This window comes from Pelmatolapia mariae, linkage group LG5, assembly GCF_036321145.2.
Source record: "Pelmatolapia mariae isolate MD_Pm_ZW linkage group LG5, Pm_UMD_F_2, whole genome shotgun sequence".
Lineage (NCBI taxonomy): Eukaryota > Metazoa > Chordata > Actinopteri > Cichliformes > Cichlidae > Pelmatolapia > Pelmatolapia mariae.
The window spans coordinates 28,152,240-28,172,429 of NC_086231.1; the positions used below are offsets into that span (position 1 = coordinate 28,152,240).

Consider the following 20,190-nt stretch of genomic DNA (forward strand, 5'->3'; position numbering starts at 1 on the left):
CAAAGGAGAAAGTTAACAAAGACAGAGGGCAGTAGGTTTTAAGCAAAACTATTATAAATCAGGTTAGAGGGTCAGATGACAAAAAACTGAGGGAGCAAATTGGTGTTTGATGGATGGAAAGGAAGTTTAAAATGCTTTGGTCCAAATCAACAGGAAACATCCCCCCAAAAATTCTCTCGTGTGTTCAAACTTTGGAAACTGAAAGAGATGCAGAAATTGTATTGATTGTGGAAGCAGCTGGGAGACGGGCTGAAAACAAGAGATTGTCATGGAAAGAGGAGTGTTGCTTATTGCAACTTTTTAAATCTGCCTCCTCTTCGCTCAATTTCTCGAGACAGCCAAGGTAATTTAAATCGATTCTAAGTCCTTCCATTACAGACACACTGACAACAGTTTGGAGAGAGGGGAAATGGATTTTTCTGCTCATCTGTGAGCCAAGGCCAAATCTGAGGACTTCTACAGCGGCGCTGTAACAAAGCACGCTGCTGCCAGCCAAGGCTCCTCCTTCACTTGACGTTTTTACCTCACTGTATTGCTTTTGCTCCATAAAATCTGTCGACAGCTATTTTGTTTTTATGATTTCAGGGTTTTGGTAAGACAATAATGGCCGTGGAGAGGGCGAGGCCCGACCTTCCATCTCACTTGGCATTTCCATGACCGAGAAAAGGAAAACAATGTTTGTGTGTTTGTATGATCCCACAGAGCAGAGCTACCTTGGCGGTTTTTAGAGCTTATGCATAAACATGTGTTCACAGCGCTTACAGGAACTGATATAACAATCAATTGACACACACACACAGGCTCATAGTTCTCATCTATCCACCGCTTGGTCGACAGATTCACAGGCAGAAAATTGTAAATATTGAGCAACCCCTTGTCCCTGAAAAATGAAGTACAATAGCCGGAGGCAATTCATCCCACTATTGCTTTTTTATGAACTAATATGTTCATAGTTGCCGCTTCCAAATTACTCAATAAATATCCAATACTTCCTCAGAGACGGCCTTGACCCTGTTGTCTGAAAGAACGCTTTTCACGAGTGGACGCTTTTTCCCCAACACGCTTAAACACTGAAAGCAGCTTCGGTAAAGTGGCAATTACCATCCTGACATCAATTCAGAAAGCACATAACAAACCTGCCCTGTTTCGAGAAAGCAAACTGGACAATTACAGAGGCAAATAAAGCCAGCCACCGAGAGCGGGAAAATAAAACTCCCGCGGCATAATAATTCAGCTTAATTAAAGGAGCAGCCCATCCAAAGGGTCATTTACAACAACACCCCCGTGTCTCCCACCTCCGGAGGTATTAGCAGAGTTAAAAGCAGCGGGCTACACGATAGAAGTCGTCAGACTGACCTCCAAAGCTTCTTTCCCCCCTCATCTATATTTATATGAAGGAGCGGCACTAATTTTGCCCAGTAAATCAGTGTGCACATTCCGTTGTGACCTCCAGCTTGACACTGAATTAAACAATATCAGGGCTCAAGAAGCCCGCTTTAACAAGCCTTAAATTCCTCCGTCCAATCCATCAGCGGGGATATTTCTGACACACGGAGGGAAGAGCATGAAATAAGGCAATTATTGAACCCTTCAGCCCATTTTTACGGCTTGGCTGGCTGGCACGATGCAGCACAGAGCCTCAGAGCTCTGAGTTTGTGCTGTGAGATGACTCTCAGCGATAGGGATGCTAAAAATTAATACAGTGGAAAGAAATTTCAGTAGTTAGGCAACATCTTTTTTGTTTCTAAATATAGCCTGTCAATAAACAGCATGTCACAAAGACGTGTAGCTATGGCGGCAGTTTCCGAGAGGCCCTTCTGGAGTCCTCCTGACTTTGCCCAAGAAAAAAAAAAAGCGCTGAAGAGAAAAGCTTCAGTTTGAGTCACACTTGGTGTTCTTCTCCGGTGCAGGCAGGACGAGAAAAGTGCTCTCTGCGTGCGTCTTTCGTGGAGGTGGCAGTCGATCCTGTGAGCCCTCTCAGATTGCCTGACAGATAATCCATCACACAGTCAGTGTGTCTGACAGGAAGAGGTCTCAGTCAACTTTCTGTAGCGCTCACACGGGCCCTATGAAGGACAATCACTCTTTTCAAGTCTCTCCTGGGACGACGTACACTTGAGTTTCATTAGAAGACTGCAGGTGGATGATTTGAGGAGTTTAAGCGTACGCGTACACTGATGTGCAGACGAAAAGCAAGAAAGAAGGCAGGGTTGTTCAAAAAGAAAATGGCAAAGAAACAAAAAAAGATTTAAATGATATCATGTAGACTATATTTTTGGATACACATGAGGGCGTTTCTAGTGACTTTTTAGTTTTACAGTTACCATGGAATCAACATCGTTTCTGAGCTCTGACAAAATCCTGATTTATTGAACAACTGAAGAATGGAAAAATAATAAACGTAACATTTATACAGTCTAAACATTTAAGAAAGAAGACCTGAAAATATATGGCAGAAATCTTAAGAAACGAAATATCTTTAGACAACTGACACTTCAACAGAAAAATGAGCTTTGGCCTCTGGATAGCTTAACCCCTTAATCCCTACTGTGTCATATTTGATACATGAGTTTTTGAGAGGTCTACATCTGTGTCATCCTCCTGAAAAGAAAAAGGGAGATTTATTACAAGAATGAAAAAACACCTGCTTATATTAAAACTTTTCACTATAAATTACATCTAATTCTCTTTTTTCCCCTGTTGGAAAAAAAAAAAAAGACTTGCCCATTGAAGAAGCAGCTTGATTTACTTGGAAAAACATTTGCACATGTACTTGCAAAATATGTGCTCATGCAGTTAATAGTGTTAAGAAAACTGTGCAAACTGCTGAGGATCTGCTCTCCCCACTGACATCACATTTATTCTGGGAGTGTGCTTCCTTCAGAAATGCCCGGGAAATTCAGCAGAATTTCTTTTTCCACCTTACTTTCCATCTTCTGCCAGTTTTTCCTCCATCAGGATACTCCGATATGGGCCGGACAAATTCAACACACTAAAGTGTAGTTTTTAAAACATTTTTTGTTTAATGTCACAAATTGCATACACAGTTTTCTCATTGTATTTCAGACATCCTGTCAACATCCATTCATGATTATAAAAAAAGTACAATTCTTTGTTTTTAATTATTCATTTTCTCGACACCTGTGTAAGAGATTCCTCATTAGCTTTCATTGGACAGGCACAGATTAGAGCAGATAATGGACGTCTCATAGTAGCACTTTATAAATAAGACATGATGCACAAATTCAGAGTGAGTACACCATCTACTTCATTTGAAACACAGACGAGGCTTGGTAACCAACGTGGACGAAGTAAGAAAGTGTTTACTGCTTCCATTCATCTCCGTTTCAGCAAGTACCACTGAATGATATTACAGCTTAAGAATGGTGTGCAATAACATGGCAACAACTCAGTGGATGCCAAAGCTGGATGTGAAGATGGAAAATGTCTTTCCCACTTCATATTTTGCTGAAAAATAAAGACAAGAAAGCTACTGGAATGGACAAAGTGTTGGGTGTCCTTTCAATATGTTAGCCTGAATGTGTCAGTGGTTCTTCCTAACTAATGCACATTTTAATGATTAAAGAAACTGCAGCTGATCTGATCTGCAGAGAAGAAACCAGTGTAATGGCAGAATCCTGTAAGTGCTTGTGATATGGATCTCAGTTGGCAATCAAAGTGAGAAATGCACGCCAGTGTTAAATAAAAACAGAAAGACCGACATTATGAAAGCAAAGGCTCGAGGTTTTGGAGGTCTGCATGTGGAAGAAAAGGCTGATGGTGCTGCGCTGAGGCTGGAATGAGACGTCCTGCAGGATTCTCTATTTCTTGATGGCTGCCACCGCTTTCTTGGCGGCATCATCCAGGTCATCTGCTGCCAAGATGGGCAGGCCGCTCTCAGTCAGAATCCTTTTAGCCTCGTGGACGTTGGTCCCTGAAAAAGGGAAAAAAAAGGGAAGAAATCCCCCCCCCCAAAAAAAACCAGTGTTACAACAGGCGACAACCAACATTACAAAAATGGCTAAACAAGGGTGAACCTGATCTGCCATCTGCACGGATGTTAAAAACCAAACTGTGTGAAAGACGAAGAGTTCCTCTGGAGGAATCAATCCACACAGACAGATGGAGTCATGGGTCAATGGTGGCACGTGCAACTGCTGATCCGAACGCCGCAGAGTGTGAACAACGGGCAAAAGGGCAATTTGTGTGAGTGTGTGTGTGTGCACGTGTGTGTGTGTGTCAGCTCCCCTGGCTGCAGCGAGGTCAGGGGTAGCAGGTGCTGGGTGATACGGTGGTGCCCGTGCCCCCAGTAGGCCCGCAACCAACCAGAGAGAGAGGAAGAGGAAGACAACCGAAGATACTCTGTGCAACCCCGAGGCTCTACGCACTGAGCTGGCTGCCTCCCAGCACTGCACACCGCACGGCCAAATGCAATCCTGACAAGCCTGTCACAACACAGGGCAGGGGGCGCCTCAGCGGACGGAGGGACGCAGGAAGGGGGAGTGGATGAGAGCAAGAGAGAGGGAGTGAATGAGGTGGTGGTGCTGGTGGGGCAGCAGAGCAAAAGGTCAAATGAAGCAAAATTGGCCCCTCGCAGCTAAAAACAACAAAAGCCAGCTGTTTATGTGGCATTTACTGATTCGACACATGAAGAACAAAACTGAATCTGTCTGATGTGCCATCAAAGACTCAGCACACTGGTGGAACATTTAATTATCTTTTTTTCCCCAAACTACTTACATTTGTTTGTTTTTCTTAATCAGATTTCAGATCTCATTTATTACATTTTGAGTGGACGCACCTCTCTGTGTCTGTGCTGAACACTTCAACTGACGATCACTCCCGTCTGATCTTTTCTTACTTCAAATTCAAACCAATGAAAAACTCAAGTTATGCTGTGTTATTCAGACAAACAACACATTTGAAAAAGTTTCTAAAAAAGGTTCTGGAAAAACACTTTATAGTGACTTTACACGTTATGCTCTGATTTACTGTATATGGACAAAGGGTGTGTTGAGATTCTCTGTATATTAGTGTCTCCCTGTATTCGCTCGGGTGTTAAACGAGTCGATGTGCGAGTGTTTGTGCATGCTCAGACGCTTACAGGTTGACCTTCGCTCTCATGGCTGCCGTGTAATTAAGACTGCATGATATGTGAATTCTCCGGAGGCCTGGCCACCCTGATCAATAGACCTTTCATGAGGAATTCTATTACCAGTGCCACTTAACGCCTAATATTTCATCTCTTTTGTCCAGCCGTATAATAAGTCATTCCAAACACATTTCTGCAGGCTCGCACTCCAAACAATCAATTCGGCAATGCAATTAATTAGAATAAGAGCAGGAAGAGCCCTTGCTCTGCTGCATAAACAGGGGATCGGATGTCTCAAGTCGTTTTCACATCAAACAGCGGATATTCTCCGTGCGACTGTGTGCGTCTCTATTCGGACACGCAGCGAGAAGAGTGGTGCAGTACTGTATGCTTTACATTCAACAGGCTAATCCGCAAACTTCACTGAGATTGATGGATCTATGCTTCTGTACTGACAGGTTTATCTGTCACAAGATTAAAACAAAGCTGCAGCACAACAAAGTTCAAACGACACAAGATAAAACTGACAAAAGTGGAAGCAGCCATATGGGCCCACAACAAATACATAATGCAGCAGGTATTCTAAAAGACAAATATGCCTATGGAAAGTGTATACAGGAACAAAAAGTAAACATGCATTTTTTTTCCCCCCAGTTCATTCATATTCATGACCAGCAGGAGTATTCAGTGTATTATTTAGACTGTGCAGCATCTGTGTGTTACTCAGGTCATGTGTGGTGGAAGAATCACACGTCGTGTTGGAGTCGTGCATTTGTGGGAGTCTTTTTCTGCACAGATATGGGTGAGAGCTGACTGCAGTTCCACTGTGAGCAGTAGGGAGCACTGATAGCTCACACCAGCAGCATCAGCAAGGGCTGAGCTCAGCTGGATACAGAATTACTAAGGCATGTGTGGAGTATATGTGTGAGAGTGTAGGGTATAACTGGAGAATGGGGATATGTGTGTGTTCACCTGCAGCCACTAGGTGCTGCCAGAGACCTACTCACAGTCTGGAGAGGGCATCAACGCACACAGTCAGCATGCACAAATAACCAAAGCAAGACGATTGTTTTAAATGAATTTCTATATGATTAAATATAAGAAATGAACATTAGAGAAGGCAAAAATATAGATTTCTGCAGAAATTCATCACAACATACAGTATTCTCCAGACCTAGATCATCAGTCCAACTGACCTGTTAATTACTGAGAAATGTCACAGAACACTAACTTGCTAGTCTGAACTTTTTTCTTTATTAACAATCAACTCCTGAAAATTCAATCAAACTTTAATTCACTTTTCAAAAGTGCTCAATCCAATCAAAAACCGACAAACCCCCCAAATTTAATTAGGTTCAATTCAACTTTATTTATATAGCACCAAATCATAACCACAGTGGCCTCCAGGCGCTTTATAATGTAATTTAAAGACCCTAGAGTAATACAGAGAAAACCCCAACAACCAGACAACTCCTTAGAGCAAGAATTTTGTGACAGTGGGAAGGAAAAACTCCCTTTTAACAGGAAGAAACCTGGTAGAACCAGGCTCAGGAAGGGGCAGCCATCTGCCGTGACCAGGTGGGGGTAAGGGGAGAAAAACCACACCAATGACACAGTGTGGAGGACAGCCTGAGGTTAATAATAACTAACGACTAAATACGGAGTAGCTTATGAACACATGCAGTGAAAGGAGGCGAGTGAAGAAAACAAACCCATGCTCATAATGGGAATCCCCCAGCAGGATAGGCCTATTGCAGAGTAACTTAAGGAGGATTCAGGGTCACCTGATCCAGCCCTCCCTATATGTTTGATCAAAAGGGAAAGTTTTAAGCCTAATCTTAACACTAGAGAGGCTGTCTGCCTCCAGAATCCAAAGTGGGAGCTGATTCCACAGAAGAGAGGCCTGAAAACTGAAGACTGCCTCCAATTCTGCTTGGAGATATCCTAGAAACTGCAAATAAACCCGCAGTCTGAGAGCAAAGTGCTCTAATGGTACTATGAGGTCTTTAATATAAGATGGGACCTGATTATTCAAGACCTTGTACGTGAAGAGAAGGATTTTAAATTAGATTCAGCATTTAACAAAGAAAACAACATCAGAGTATTCAGCAGGTGGCAAGCATCACAACACAATTTCTTTCACATCTATGTGGCAATTAACTAGCGTACCTGTGACTACTGTGAAAAATGTCACTTTAACGTGTGACTTACAGGCCACTAGGCTTCAGCGGGATAATAAGAGTTGGGGCTGTGCCAAAGATTTGTGCTGGAGGAACTTTCTTGATGCTGCAAATCCTACATTTGTGAGCAGCTTTGTCCTAACAAGCTGTGCTTAGCGTTGCTGTCATCTGAGAGAAGGACACGTTGCTGTAGAGTCACACATACAAAGAAAGTCTGAAGCTGTAAAGGTTCCTTATATGTCAAGGACACGAAAAAGACTGTTTCCTTAGCAGGAGAAGATAAGGGAAACAAAAAGATGTAGAGCTTGATAAATGAACTCTTTCGCCTGCTGTTAGTAAAATCTTTGCCACAACAAAAACCAGAAACCCCTTCACCTTCTCTCACAGTCAAGCCAACCGGTTAATTAATCATAGGGTGACTGAGTGATTGTCAGTGTAAGGCTGTGTGTGTGTCTGGATATTTCTTTTCCCCTTTTAAACATCACAATTGTCATTAATACATGGCAATTAGACGGGCAGCTTCTGCAAGACTGTCCACTGACAGTTTTTCTTCACGTTTCCTGAGTTGGTGGCTTGTCTGCACTGCTGGTGAGTTATGGTTTGCTTCACACTAGAAAGTGATTAGTTCCCCACGTAATAATCTCCTGGCTGTCAATGAGGGCTTTTGATGTGTCACACTAACGTAATTCCCACCATCTGTCAGCTGTCTGAAGGTACTGGCTTACACTGTGAAAGAAGTTCTTAGAGGACTTATTTATTTATTTAAATTAGACAGAAGCTCAGTACTAATAAGGCAAATAATTATGTATGTAAACTGTATGTATGTAATTGCAGTTGTCAAGAAATCTCATGGCAAACCAAAAGTTAACATTTTAGTCTGTTTTTGTTTCGTGCCAGTGTCCTAATGTACATTATAATCTGTATCATTAACTTTTTGTGTTGGGAATCTGCATAAATGTCACAATGCTACATTCCAGTAGCTCAGTTAGTAAAAGCAGTTTAAAACAAAGAAGGGCGCTCTGCCTCAGCTGGATGAACCACAGGCAGCTGATATACCCCCCCCCCTCCCCCCCACCAAAGAAACCTATTTAACTGATGTCTTGATGCATTCTCAATCATCCAGGAAAGTAAATCTCCAAAAGTTGAATCTGTTCATCTGGACGTAGCGTTTTTGTGGGAGAAACGTTTCGTCACTCATCCAAGTGACTTCTGAAGAAAGAAGACTTCTGAAGAAGTCACTTGGATGAGTGACAAAAACGCTACGTCCAGATGAACAGCTAACTGCAGTATCAGATTTCAAGTTTTCATCAGTGCTAACTCTAACAGAGAGCCTTACGGTATTAGTATCTTAACACTGTGTTCCCTATTTGCATACTTGTATAACGTGCATGACATTCATTCTCAGGATTTAATCAATTCTTGTCAGATTCTTTGTGAGAGGCAAACACTATGTGAGGGTAAGTTAATAGCTATTTTTAAAAAGCACTACAAGAATGAAAAAATGTGTAATATATGTGAAATCAAAGACAGAAAACCCCCCAAATCAACCAGTGTGTGAATTTATATATCTATATTTATGTATGTGGATATGCATATAGCTGCAGCAGCTATTTAAGCTATAATGATGCTGTCAGGACTGATGTTGAAATCTCATCCATTGACACAGGGCCTCAAATCTTGTTGCAATTAGATATGAGGAAAAGCTCAAGCAGAACATGCTCCACTCTTTGATAGAGAGTTGGGGGACACCTCAGAACAGAGAGTCACCTTTTTCCTGGATGCCAAAGGTTTTTTAAGAGGCAGACGACACTGCAGAGAAACACAGGATGACCATGTGCACACTGTAGCCAAAGAGGGCAGTACAGCACCTCCTTAGGTATCGCTTCCTTTCTATACCTTCGATAACGACAGTGTGTCTGCGTGTTCTCTGCTCAATTTTCACCAGATGAGTCTAAGTGCTAGCGATGATAATTACAGACTGTTTTAGATCAACTCAATCAGCCCACATCAAACACTTCATGCATACTCTATCAACTAACACAACTCTATCAGGAACTAGACCACATGGCCTCTCTTCCCCACATATGGGAGCACATAATTCTCCGCCAATGCAATCAACCCAGGCTCTTTAGGGCCTTTCCAATTAAAAGTGTGCCTGTTAATCCATTCTGATCCTGTTGAAGAACGCTGGGCCGTTTTCACTGCCCGGCAGTCAGCCTAGCAAGCTGAGCTGATTGATTCAGAGCCAATCCTCTCCACAAGACTGCAGCCCAGGATGTAATGACCCACAACTAAGGCTTGGATTAGGCCTCGGTCAGGGTGACGTGTTTGGACCATCCGGCATCCACCAGAAGTGACTTTCTGGACTGTCTGAGAGTCATGTTGAATTATGGCTACTATCAGAAATGTGTGGTGGATAATTAAGGATCCGTGCAGATTGCCAGTCTAGTTCGTTCTGTAGTTGTGTACTCTAAAGAGACAAATGTGCATCTTGAACTTGGGGTGTTTGAACTCCAGTCAACAATATTATTTTTGGTTCAGACCCAAAGTTTTTTCAGCCATGGGGTAGATTTACATACCTGCATGACATTTTTATTCGACTTTAGGGGAAAGTAGGGGAAATGACAGTTAAGAGTAAAATTCTCACACTACATCGTGCTCTGAACAACCATGCCCTCACTACTGCACAGCACCTCGACACACAGTTGGCTTCTAGAAACAGCTTACACGCCCTGACCTACAAATAGCAGATTGTGTGCAGACATACAGCATGAAATGCTAAGCGCTAACACACACACACACTCTCCCCTGCTCTGTGCTCTGGACACACCACTCAGCAGGATCTTGACAATTAAGCTAACCACCAACTGGCCCTATGCCTCTGTGAGTCACCACTGCCACCCCCCCCCCCCACACACACCCCCCACCCCCCCACCCCCACACACACACACACTCGGGCAAACACACACAGCTGAGCAGGTTTTATTAGCATATATAGGTGAAAGGTGAGCCAATCAGTGCCGTCTCTACAGTTATTCTGGCTGCTGCTAATGACAGGTGCAGCAGAATGTGACATCTATGAGAAATGCACTGCTGTTCTTTCTGGGACACTGGGCCACAATGAAGATGGATATGCTCCTGAGAGTACAGCAGCAATAATACAATGGCTCCAAAGTTTAAAACTAGGTGGGGAATGAGTTTCTTTGTACCTTTGAAATTGAAAATATTCATAAAATGATACTGCAAGCTACATTCTCAGTCCATATAAACTCGAACCAGCTGTACCCTGAGCAAAGGAGACTTTAGGTACAGTTCAAGAAAAATAAAACTTACTGACACATATATTTAAAAGCAAGACAAAAAGAACTTGTGTTTACATGATGATGATGTTACTCATGCGCCAGGTCAAGGTGAACAACTGTGACGAAGGACACAGCTGTGAACCTAGTTGCATGTTATAGCGTATTAACCCCCAATCATTAAATGCTCATTAATGTGAAATTCTTTCGCTGGAGGCTAGATGTGCCTAAGAAAAATGATGCAGTCTGTTTGGTTTAACTGGAAGTGCCAACTGCCGATGACTTACTAACAGTGTCAGAGAGGCAAAACAAAAACTTTTGTGCATGTGTTCCAGTGTGGGTGAGTGTGAAGTGCTGTTTTACCTTCCAGCCTGACCACCAGTGGCACTTTGAGCTCCAGCTCTCGGCAAGCTTTGGTGATGCCATTGGCAATGATGGCACAATTAACAATGCCCCCAAAGATGTTGACCAGGATGGCTTCAACCTGTGAAAGAAGACAATAGAAAAAGAAAAAAAGAATTAACCCAACAATAAACAGCAAGTGAAATGAAATGATAAGATAAAGACAAGTTTCAGCTGTACCATCTTTGTGCAATAGCAAGCAACAACATTTAAACAAACAGCAGAGCATGTCTTGTTGGGAATCCTAGCAGCTTCATTCAGACATGTACTAAAAAAGACATTCAATTATATCATTAAATTATAACGTCTTACTTATAAAGACAAAATAGAAATAATCTGGTCCTTAGCTGGTCTTAAAGTGAGGTAACTCCAACCTCAGATAACAAAACATGACAAATTACTGCATGTCAGTATTTCTTTATCAAAAACTGAGCTAAAATGCAAAAGCAGTACATGAAAAACCAAGAATTCCCTTATTGCTTCTATAGGAATAAAGAGAGTAAGTAGCTGCCAGGTCCTGCTAATTACATGCACTTGATTAACTGATAATTAGTGAGTGTGAGCGCCTCTGAACAAGCAGAAGCTTTGGCAGTTTGCTGGTCCAGAGCAGCAAAGGTGTGTACAATGCTGAGGACAAAGAGATGTCAGCTGTGATCTTACAGACCACTGTTGCTGTCCATCAATGGGTTATAAAGGGTTATACAGCCATTTGCAAACAATTTTTAGTCCATCATTCCACACTGAGAAAGATTATTCACAAGTGGAAAACGATCAAGACAGCAGCCAATCTTTCCAGGAGTGGATGTCCCAGCAAATTCACTGCAAGGTCAGGCTGTGCAGCGATCAGAGAAAGTGCAACAAAACCCAAGAGCGACATCTCAGATTCTACAAGCTGTTAAATGTTAAAGTTCACGACAGTACAATTAGAAAAAGCCTCTTCTCACAAACCACAAATTTTGGAACAATGAACCTCATTGAAACAATGTGTATGCACAAGTTTATGTACGAACTGTGCATACACACATTTCAATGATGAAGGTCTGGCTGTCTTTGAAACTCTAAACAAGTTGGTTTTTTTTTAAAAAGCTAAATACTAATACTGCTAGTGCTGCGATTACTACTTTTACTACTACTAATTTTTATAATTTCCTTTTCTTTTTTTTTTTTTAAAAACCACAGTAGAAACACTTTGGAAAGCTGAACCTTTGCTGACGTGTTTCAGCTTCTTTAGTGTGACTTTCTCCAGTGTCCTAGGGTTAGTGTTGCAGAACTCTCTCTTACATTGTTGTCGCAGCTTTTTCCACTTCACCTGGAGGTTAACATGTTTCCTTATATAGAGAAACGGCACGTGACAGTATGTTGTTTAGAAAGACTGTGATTCACTAACAGATGCACGGTGTAAAGAACACATAAGCTGGTGTGCACAATCTGAGAATAATTTTGCATATGGACTTTTTTGTGCAGGGTAAGAATGTCATGCAAACACTATTGAAAGAGACTCTAATGTCCTTTGGATAGATTGTTTGGTGAAACCCAAACATAGCGTATAAGCACAAACACCTCATACCAACTGTCATAACAACGGTGATGGTTTGGGTTTGTTTCACAGCCACAGGGCCTGGGAACCTAGCAGCCTTTGAGTCGACCATGAACTCCTCTGTATACCAAAGTACTCGAGAGTCAAACATGAGACAGTCTGTCTGACAACCACCATTGATCCCAACCACAGCAACAAATCTACAACAGAATAACTAAAACAGGAACGAATTAAGGAGGTGCACTGACTCAAAGTTCAGACCTCAACCTGACTGAAAAGCTGCAGTGGGACCTTAAGAGAGCTGTGAATAAACAAACACCCTGAACTGAAGTAATGTTGTAAAGAAGAGGGGATGAAATCCCTTAACAATGATGTGACAAACTGGTAAAGTCTTGCTTTTTAAATAATAAAAATGTCCTACGTGGAGTTCACAGTATTGTACGCAACATGGCCAATCCTCTCAGTGTCTCAGGGGTAATTTATCATGATTATTTTTCTTGCTGGTAAGTTTTCATTGGGGTGAAGACTTTACTGTAAAGTTGTAGGGCAAAGTGAAAAAGGCAAACTCACACAGAGACATACAAAGTGCATCTTTGCACTCTGCTGGCAGTGAAAGGTGGAAGAAGTGTGAAGTTCACACTTTGCCAGGTGTGCATAAAAACACATTTTGTTCCACAAAGGAGCAGCTTTGAGTCGCCTGTTCTGTTAGCACGGGCAGACTAAGACTGCGAGACAGTGTCAAAAGTGTGTCTCATGACAAAAGGCTGCTATGTTTGGCTGTTTAGGGCACGATACAGCAGTGTGTGTTACTGAACTAGGATAATCTTGCTTGAGCCTCTGTGGAAAGTGTTATGTAAATGATATATGGATATATATGTTGCACCTTTATGGAAAAGTGTCCAGTTTGTGCATTACAACACATCAGTGACCTGTTCAGATGCTGTCAGGTTATTGGAAAGTGACTTAACATCCCATCATCTTTACCAGAGCACAGCTGCCCTAAAATATCGATGAAGACACGCTCAACTTTCTTATAAAACAAGCACAAAAGTGATATCACCAAACAGAGAAGCATTGCAGCTTGTATGTGTGTGTGTTTGCGTGTGTGTGATTACACACTGACAATCTAGGACTTGGTAATTACCCTAGCTAGCTCAGTGGAAAAGTAGACTGAGAGCACACAGGATTAATCCTCCATGTTTGTTTATAATCACTGCTAATCTGTTAGCAGCGATTTGGATGAGCAGCTTGTGGGTCTGTGTTTGTGTGCTTGTGTGTGCGTGCCTGTTGTGCATGTGTATGTTGTCAGTGTGTGGTAATGATGTTTACAGGGAGAGAAGATCAAGGACTTGGATAGCTATCAGAGTGTCGCCATGGCATTGTCCTCTATATGCTATCCAAATGAGCATCTCCGTACGAACAGCGGAGAATGACACAAGACCAGGAGAGCGCTCCCGAACAAACACAAACATAGGCAGGACTAAAAAAACTCATTTACCACGCAAAGACACCGAGAAAGAGGCTCGATTTACACCGAGAGCCATTTTGTGCTGATTAAGTGCATCACACAGAAATGCAAAAACAAACAAACAAGAGGAAGAGGCAGGGAATCGATAGTCTCAAACTTGAAAATAACAGTTTGATGTTTCAATAAAACGCAAAGGTGATCAAATGAAACACGGCCTGCTGATTAGAGAGTAATGCTGTATGATGAGGAGCTGTATTTATGGAAAATTATAGACGGGGTAGAGGCATGGTAAATGCTAGTGTCTTTATGCTATAGTCTGAATTATGTGTGCTGTAGTTTTAGACTCCAATGAAGTCACAATCCCAGTCTATGGGAAAGCTGACGATACACTCAAAACAATGATAATTGTGCCACTCAGCAGCTTTAGGTACTTCTAGTACTTCATTTCTCCCTGTTATAATATTCCCATCATTTAAACAGTAACAAACTATATGTGTTTTGTTAAGATAATATTTACAAGCACACTTGCTCATGCTTTCCCAGAATTACAAACTGCTCAAAAATGGAAAGCACATTTTCACTTTTATAATCATTTTGTTTTCTCTTTTACTTCTATGAGTCTAATTTCATTATTGTAAATTAATCATACAATTCTTTTATGTTACCCATATCTGAAAAAAAGGGAAAAAACTCCATTTGCAACTACCACTAACCTCTAAATGCTAAAAAAGAAAAGACTGCTGCAACAAAGGCTGCGCTTTCTGCTTTAAGGCACGGCTTTGAAAGGAAAAAAAATCTGTAAAAAGGAAAGCTATTATATATCATTACATATCCATATTTCCTCATGTGAAGTTGAAAAGGAAAAGGAAAAGGAAGGAGAGGAGGGCGTTTTATTTCCGCTTTTTTCTGTCTTTTTATTTATTTTATGATCACTTTGTATTTTGCACCATGAATAGTTTGAAAAGTCAATATAATGTTGAAAAATGTTCTACCTATTGTAAAGCATCTAAAGGACAAGCTTTGAATTATCCCTGCTGTTCATTACTGTCTATGTTTACGACTGACATCACTGCTCAAGCATGGATCTGCTCTACCACACATTGTATGACCTGTGTGTTTGCAGTAATGGGTCTACAGGGGAAGGACCACATACAGGTGAATGCGGAGGTGAAATACGGGTAAATTTACATACATTTTAAAGGAAACATATGCAATATATTAGCAATAACATTTACTCACTCGTTACCATCAAAGGCAAAGACTCACTGGCAGCTGATGTGATGCAGAGTTCACCAAGTCCATGCTTGTCTATATTTTTTCCTCTTTTTGCCATATACACTACATCCTGCCTTAGGGCACAAGTATGAAAGTGTGTATTTCTACATTACCCCGTGCAGGTGCGGCACACAACAGGCAACACAACAACAACTGGATATTATCCACAGATAAAACATAATCAACCAAATTATAATACTCGAGTCGATGCACGCACCCAATTTTTATCCTGACCGCCAGCAACTTACAATAGATGAAAAATAAATAAATAAAATGCAGAGCATAAACAGAGCTTTAAAGAAAGATCAAATGTGGAGAAAAAAAAATTACCCGCTGAGGAAAGATAATCATTGGAGTTATTTGTATTACCAGTGAACAAACAATGCTCGTATCATCGGCCATGACTTCGCATGCACAGTGCAGTGCGTTAACAATGTATCGTATTTAATGTGACAGTTTTGTTGGAGTGCTCCTCGCGTTACACAGCTGACACTGAGCAACAGCAAAATGGGGCACCGATTTACGATAACCGTGTGTTTCTTTATTTCTGGTGGCTCAAGCTGCACATATTGTATCACAGTTGTTTAGTGTCGCAAACACACACACACACACACACACACACACACACACCCTCCATTATATGGAGTCCCACTTGGGGGCAGCAGAGATTTAGACGCCTTTTGCAGCTTCACTAGAGAAGCCTCTATTCTCACCCCATCCACAGCCCATTTTTCAACTCTGTCTCTGTGGGGATGAACCATATTTCTTCCATTCATGCATCTCCTATTGACACCCATGTATATTAATGATATATAAGGCATGATTTATGTTGCTGGCCACAAAAGTAAATGCAGTTTATAGAAATATGGATGTGGCGAGGAATAAGTTGCACTTTGCTGAAAGTTTGTTTTATTTTTTCCCCTTCTTCTCCTGTTTCGTTTTATGACAATGTGTACATCCTAAAGGAGCACCTCGTACAAAGAGACAAATAAGCAGACATTTGATATAAATGTTCTTCAGCTGCTATATGTTCCAAGCAGAGATCGCAGATATACGTTAAATACAGAACCGTGTGGCAGGAGGGAACAAGGCAGCGACGGCAGTTCTAACTATTCATTTTTCTAAAGATATTCTGCCCTGGAATGAGTCACTCGGTTCCAAAATGTATAATATGGTGAGGTCAAGCGTACTGTTCCTTTGTGTTGGAATGAAAACGGCACATTAGGTCTGAACTACTTTGCTTCTCCGCAGGTTAGTGAGCTGTGGGGTTAAAATGCAACAACAGGGGGAAACAAAAAAAAAAGAAGAATGGGAGCCAAATTTAGTACCAAGCCCATTTGTTTGATGTCCTGTGCAATCAAACGACTAACTCCCCTGCACCACGTATCCTTTCAGCATCTCAGAAATCCAGATTTCAAGGTGTGAAATAGCACTGCGCCCCTCAATCTGCCTCAAACCTTCAACATCACATTTCTGTACTTCTGCAACAGACGGTAAAACGCTACAGTCTCTTTCCTTAAAGGCATTCATTTCAGGTGAGCAAAGTTGGCAGCGGGGTGGATTTCTTTCATCAGAGCTCAGCATAAAGGCATCAGGTATAATGTGCCAGCTCACTCTTTTAGAGGATCTTTGTGTGTTCTTTCAGGCAGAGTTGCAGCATGAGCTGTTGCCTTCTACCTGGGTGCGGCTGAAATGATTCAAATTTTAGAAAATAGGATCATTGCTGCCGGCATTCAGATACTCTGCCAAGGTTTTTTTGCGTCAAAGTCAAAAAAAGGGGGCCTTCACAGGAGAAACAGGCTTTTCTGCCTGCTATTATACACCCCACTAACTGCATTTAGGACAAGAAAGCTATAACTCAGACAATTCACCATGCTCATGTGGACCTTCATTGTAGTCTTGCTGTCTGAGTTTTTTATGAAACATATGTTGAATACATATCTGGGAAAAAACCCCACTGTGTGTAATTATTAAGGGCACAGATCTCGATCAGTATATACTGAAACAGTCATCTGTACTGACTGAAAAATGAGGACAACTTTAGAAAGCACCATTCCATGTTGGGGATGTCTTGGTGCTCATTTCCATAGACTGTTAAGTAGCAAACAAACATGATGTACTTTTCTCCTCCAAATTTTAGCCCAGAAGGGAATAAAGGCATTGTATTCCTTCTCATTCTGCGAGGCTCCTTGTCATGAGTTGTGCGTGCGTTGCTGAATTATCACTCAAATACACATTTTTATGCCCATACCGCTGTTAAGCACCGCTAATCTCTCAGCAGGATAGAAGAGGGAAAGAATCTTGTTCCCTTTGTTACCAGCAAGCAAGATAGGAGTATAAAAAAAAAGGCAGGGATGGAGATGGGTGTGTGTCTCTCTGTGGCCTATTAAGGGCTATTGTTCTGTCTTATCTACTCAAGACAGCCTGTACTGTCACCGCCTGCTCTGGCAGGTCTTGTTTATTTGTTTTCGATCCACTGGGGGCCCAGTTTTTGGTCCTGGGGCCACAGGTTAACATGTACGGCTTCCAAATCAAAGCAGGCCTGCTGGCTCTAGTAAAACATCTTGGACTGAAAGGAGGAGCAGTTGGCGAGAAACGATTATTCTGTTTCTGCCCGTGTTTGAAGTGGAAAGCATTAAATTGTCTTAGATGGGCACTGAGTTGTTTTGGATTTCTTGGTATATCTTTAGTTTCTATACTCAAATATCTTAAACTTTGTAAAATAACAACTTAAAGGGAGCTGAAAACTAGATCCATGACAAATTTGATAGAATTATTGAATTAAAAAATAATAATAATAAAAAAAAATCTTACGCCGTGACGCCGAGTTAAAAAATACCAAATAAAATATTCAACTCTAATTTTGTCACAAAATGTGAATAAATTTTTACCCATATGGTCCATTTGTGCTCACTAGATTTCAGCTTCTCCAACATGGTCTGCAAAATTTCTTTTGCTTGTTTTTTCCATTTTAACAGTATTTGCCATTATGCAGTAAGACACATTGACATTTGAGACGTTAATGAACAGTCTTCACTTGTCTGCACTGTACTCACAACCATTGCACCCAAAAGACCTTCACCATCAGCACAATCAACAAAGTCATCATCAATGAATGGTCAAATGAATGGAATAAGATGCTTTTCACCATGCCTATAAAAAAGAAAACTTGGTTCCTGGAGCCTGGAGGTTTTCCTCATTGACCGTAAACTTCTTTGTAAAAAATTTGGATCTGCCGAGGGGGTGGGGTGGTGGGGGGGCAGATGAGCAGAACTCCACATCATCAAAACATCATCAGACTCTGCTGAATGGGGGGTTTATGTCATCTGAATATGATACAAGTCTCATCACTGATGGCAGGGTGTTGTAGTTTTCACACCTGCAGTGAGATTTTATGTCTGACTAATGCCAAGGTCTTCATTTCAACCATAATCTCTTTATGCATCTGGATTACTTTGCTCTCCCCCAAATATGCTTGCAATTGGCATTGATTGAGCCATACTGTATCAGCAAGTTGAGTTGGGAAAAACTTTAAAAGCCTGGAAAAGTACTGCAGAAGAGCACTTTAAAAATGGAAAGAAAGACCGGCTACTTGGATGCAAAATATAAAGAAATGAGGAGTGACTTGAGCCTGTTCACAGTATTCTAGCATGCTTTCTTTTCCTTCTTTTTAGCCTTGTTTGAGATACTGAGATGGGTAAATTGCTTATAAATTCCATATTACAGCCTAATCTCACGAATGGCAGCAGGGTCATTTACTTTATTTTGATGTTTAAAGAAAAACATCTGAAAGGTCCAGGTTCGGCAGCTGGGTTCCAAAATGCTGATAAAAAGGTCCAAAAACTAGGAATTAATTCATTCAATACATCCAAATACTGCTATGTATTTCCCTCTTCATGATATCAGACTGTTTCATTCATTCAGTGAGTGGTTCAGTGAACAACGCCAAGAGGAGTAATGAGCATCCAAACTCCTGACAGCACCTACTGAATTAAATTCAGCATTTTTAAAAATCAAGGAGTTCCATCATGTAATACTGTCATCTCTGGGAAACCCAACTCTTCTACAAGCTTTGCATTAAATGACCACTTCACAGAATCAAACACCCCACACGGCAATTTTATGGAACATTTGCTACTATGACCACTGATTCTGTCAAACTGAGTATCTATTTTGCCATGCAAATCTATTCTTAGAGATGATACAGAACAGGAAAGAGAGAATGACATAAAGACAGACTGAGGAAAAAAGAAGGTCTTAAAGTCAGAGAGTGAGGTGAAGTGAAACAGATGGAAGAAGGGAGATGGAGAAGAAAAGAGACAGAAAGAACTGATGGGAAGTGGTGCAGGCCCTGACTTCTATTGAAGGCTAGGATTGGCCCTGGCAAGGAGGGATAAGAGGGAAATAATTATCCGGCCTGCTGAAGCATGACAGCCCCTTCTTGGGACTGCAGAGAGACAGACTGAGCATTATGTCAAAGATTGGCCATGTCACTGGCAGAGACACCTTTTGACAGACAGTGGCGTCTGAAGTTTCAGCAGATGGTAAAAACCTACCGCAACAGGCAGCTGGATACCTGTCTGATGGATGGGGTTACATCTGGAGGACATAAGGACGTAATTACTGAACTAAGTTTACTAAATACACATACTCCTTTATGTTCCTGTTTTTGTGCCAATTTAAAAGCTGTGCAATGATTACATGCTTTCAGAGTGACTGTATTTAACCCAACTTTAACCATCTACTGAACAGCAGTTCAATAGATAGTCATACAGTTCATATTATTGGCACCAATTATCTTTTCTGAAAACAAATCATCCTGAGAGCAACGCGACAGAGCACTATTTCAGAGCCTTAACTCGAGTATGCATCGAAATGTCTTGCACGCATTCATCCACATCTTTGAGTCTTCTCACATATGTCCTGGCCAAGAGTCT

At 41.4% G+C, this 20,190-nt stretch overlaps 1 protein-coding gene across 3 annotated transcripts in view; it reads right to left on the reverse strand.

Annotated features, from left to right (window-relative positions):
* Positions 1-3,030: 3,030 nt before the first annotated feature.
* suclg2 (succinate-CoA ligase GDP-forming subunit beta) overlaps positions 3,031-20,190 on the reverse strand; it is a 96,855-nt gene continuing 79,695 nt past the window's right edge. Inside the window, exons 10-11 of one of the 3 annotated variants that reach the window (XM_063474596.1) lie at positions 10,935-11,055; positions 3,031-3,934 (exon numbers count right to left, since the gene is read on the reverse strand). In XM_063474596.1, coding sequence (XP_063330666.1) covers positions 3,822-3,934; positions 10,935-11,055 — 234 coding nt within the window. In that variant the 3' untranslated portion in view covers positions 3,031-3,821. Of the gene's footprint in view, positions 3,935-10,934; positions 11,056-20,190 lie in introns of those variants that run through there. The other 2 variants (XR_010093937.1, XR_010093938.1) reach the window with 2 other exon arrangements.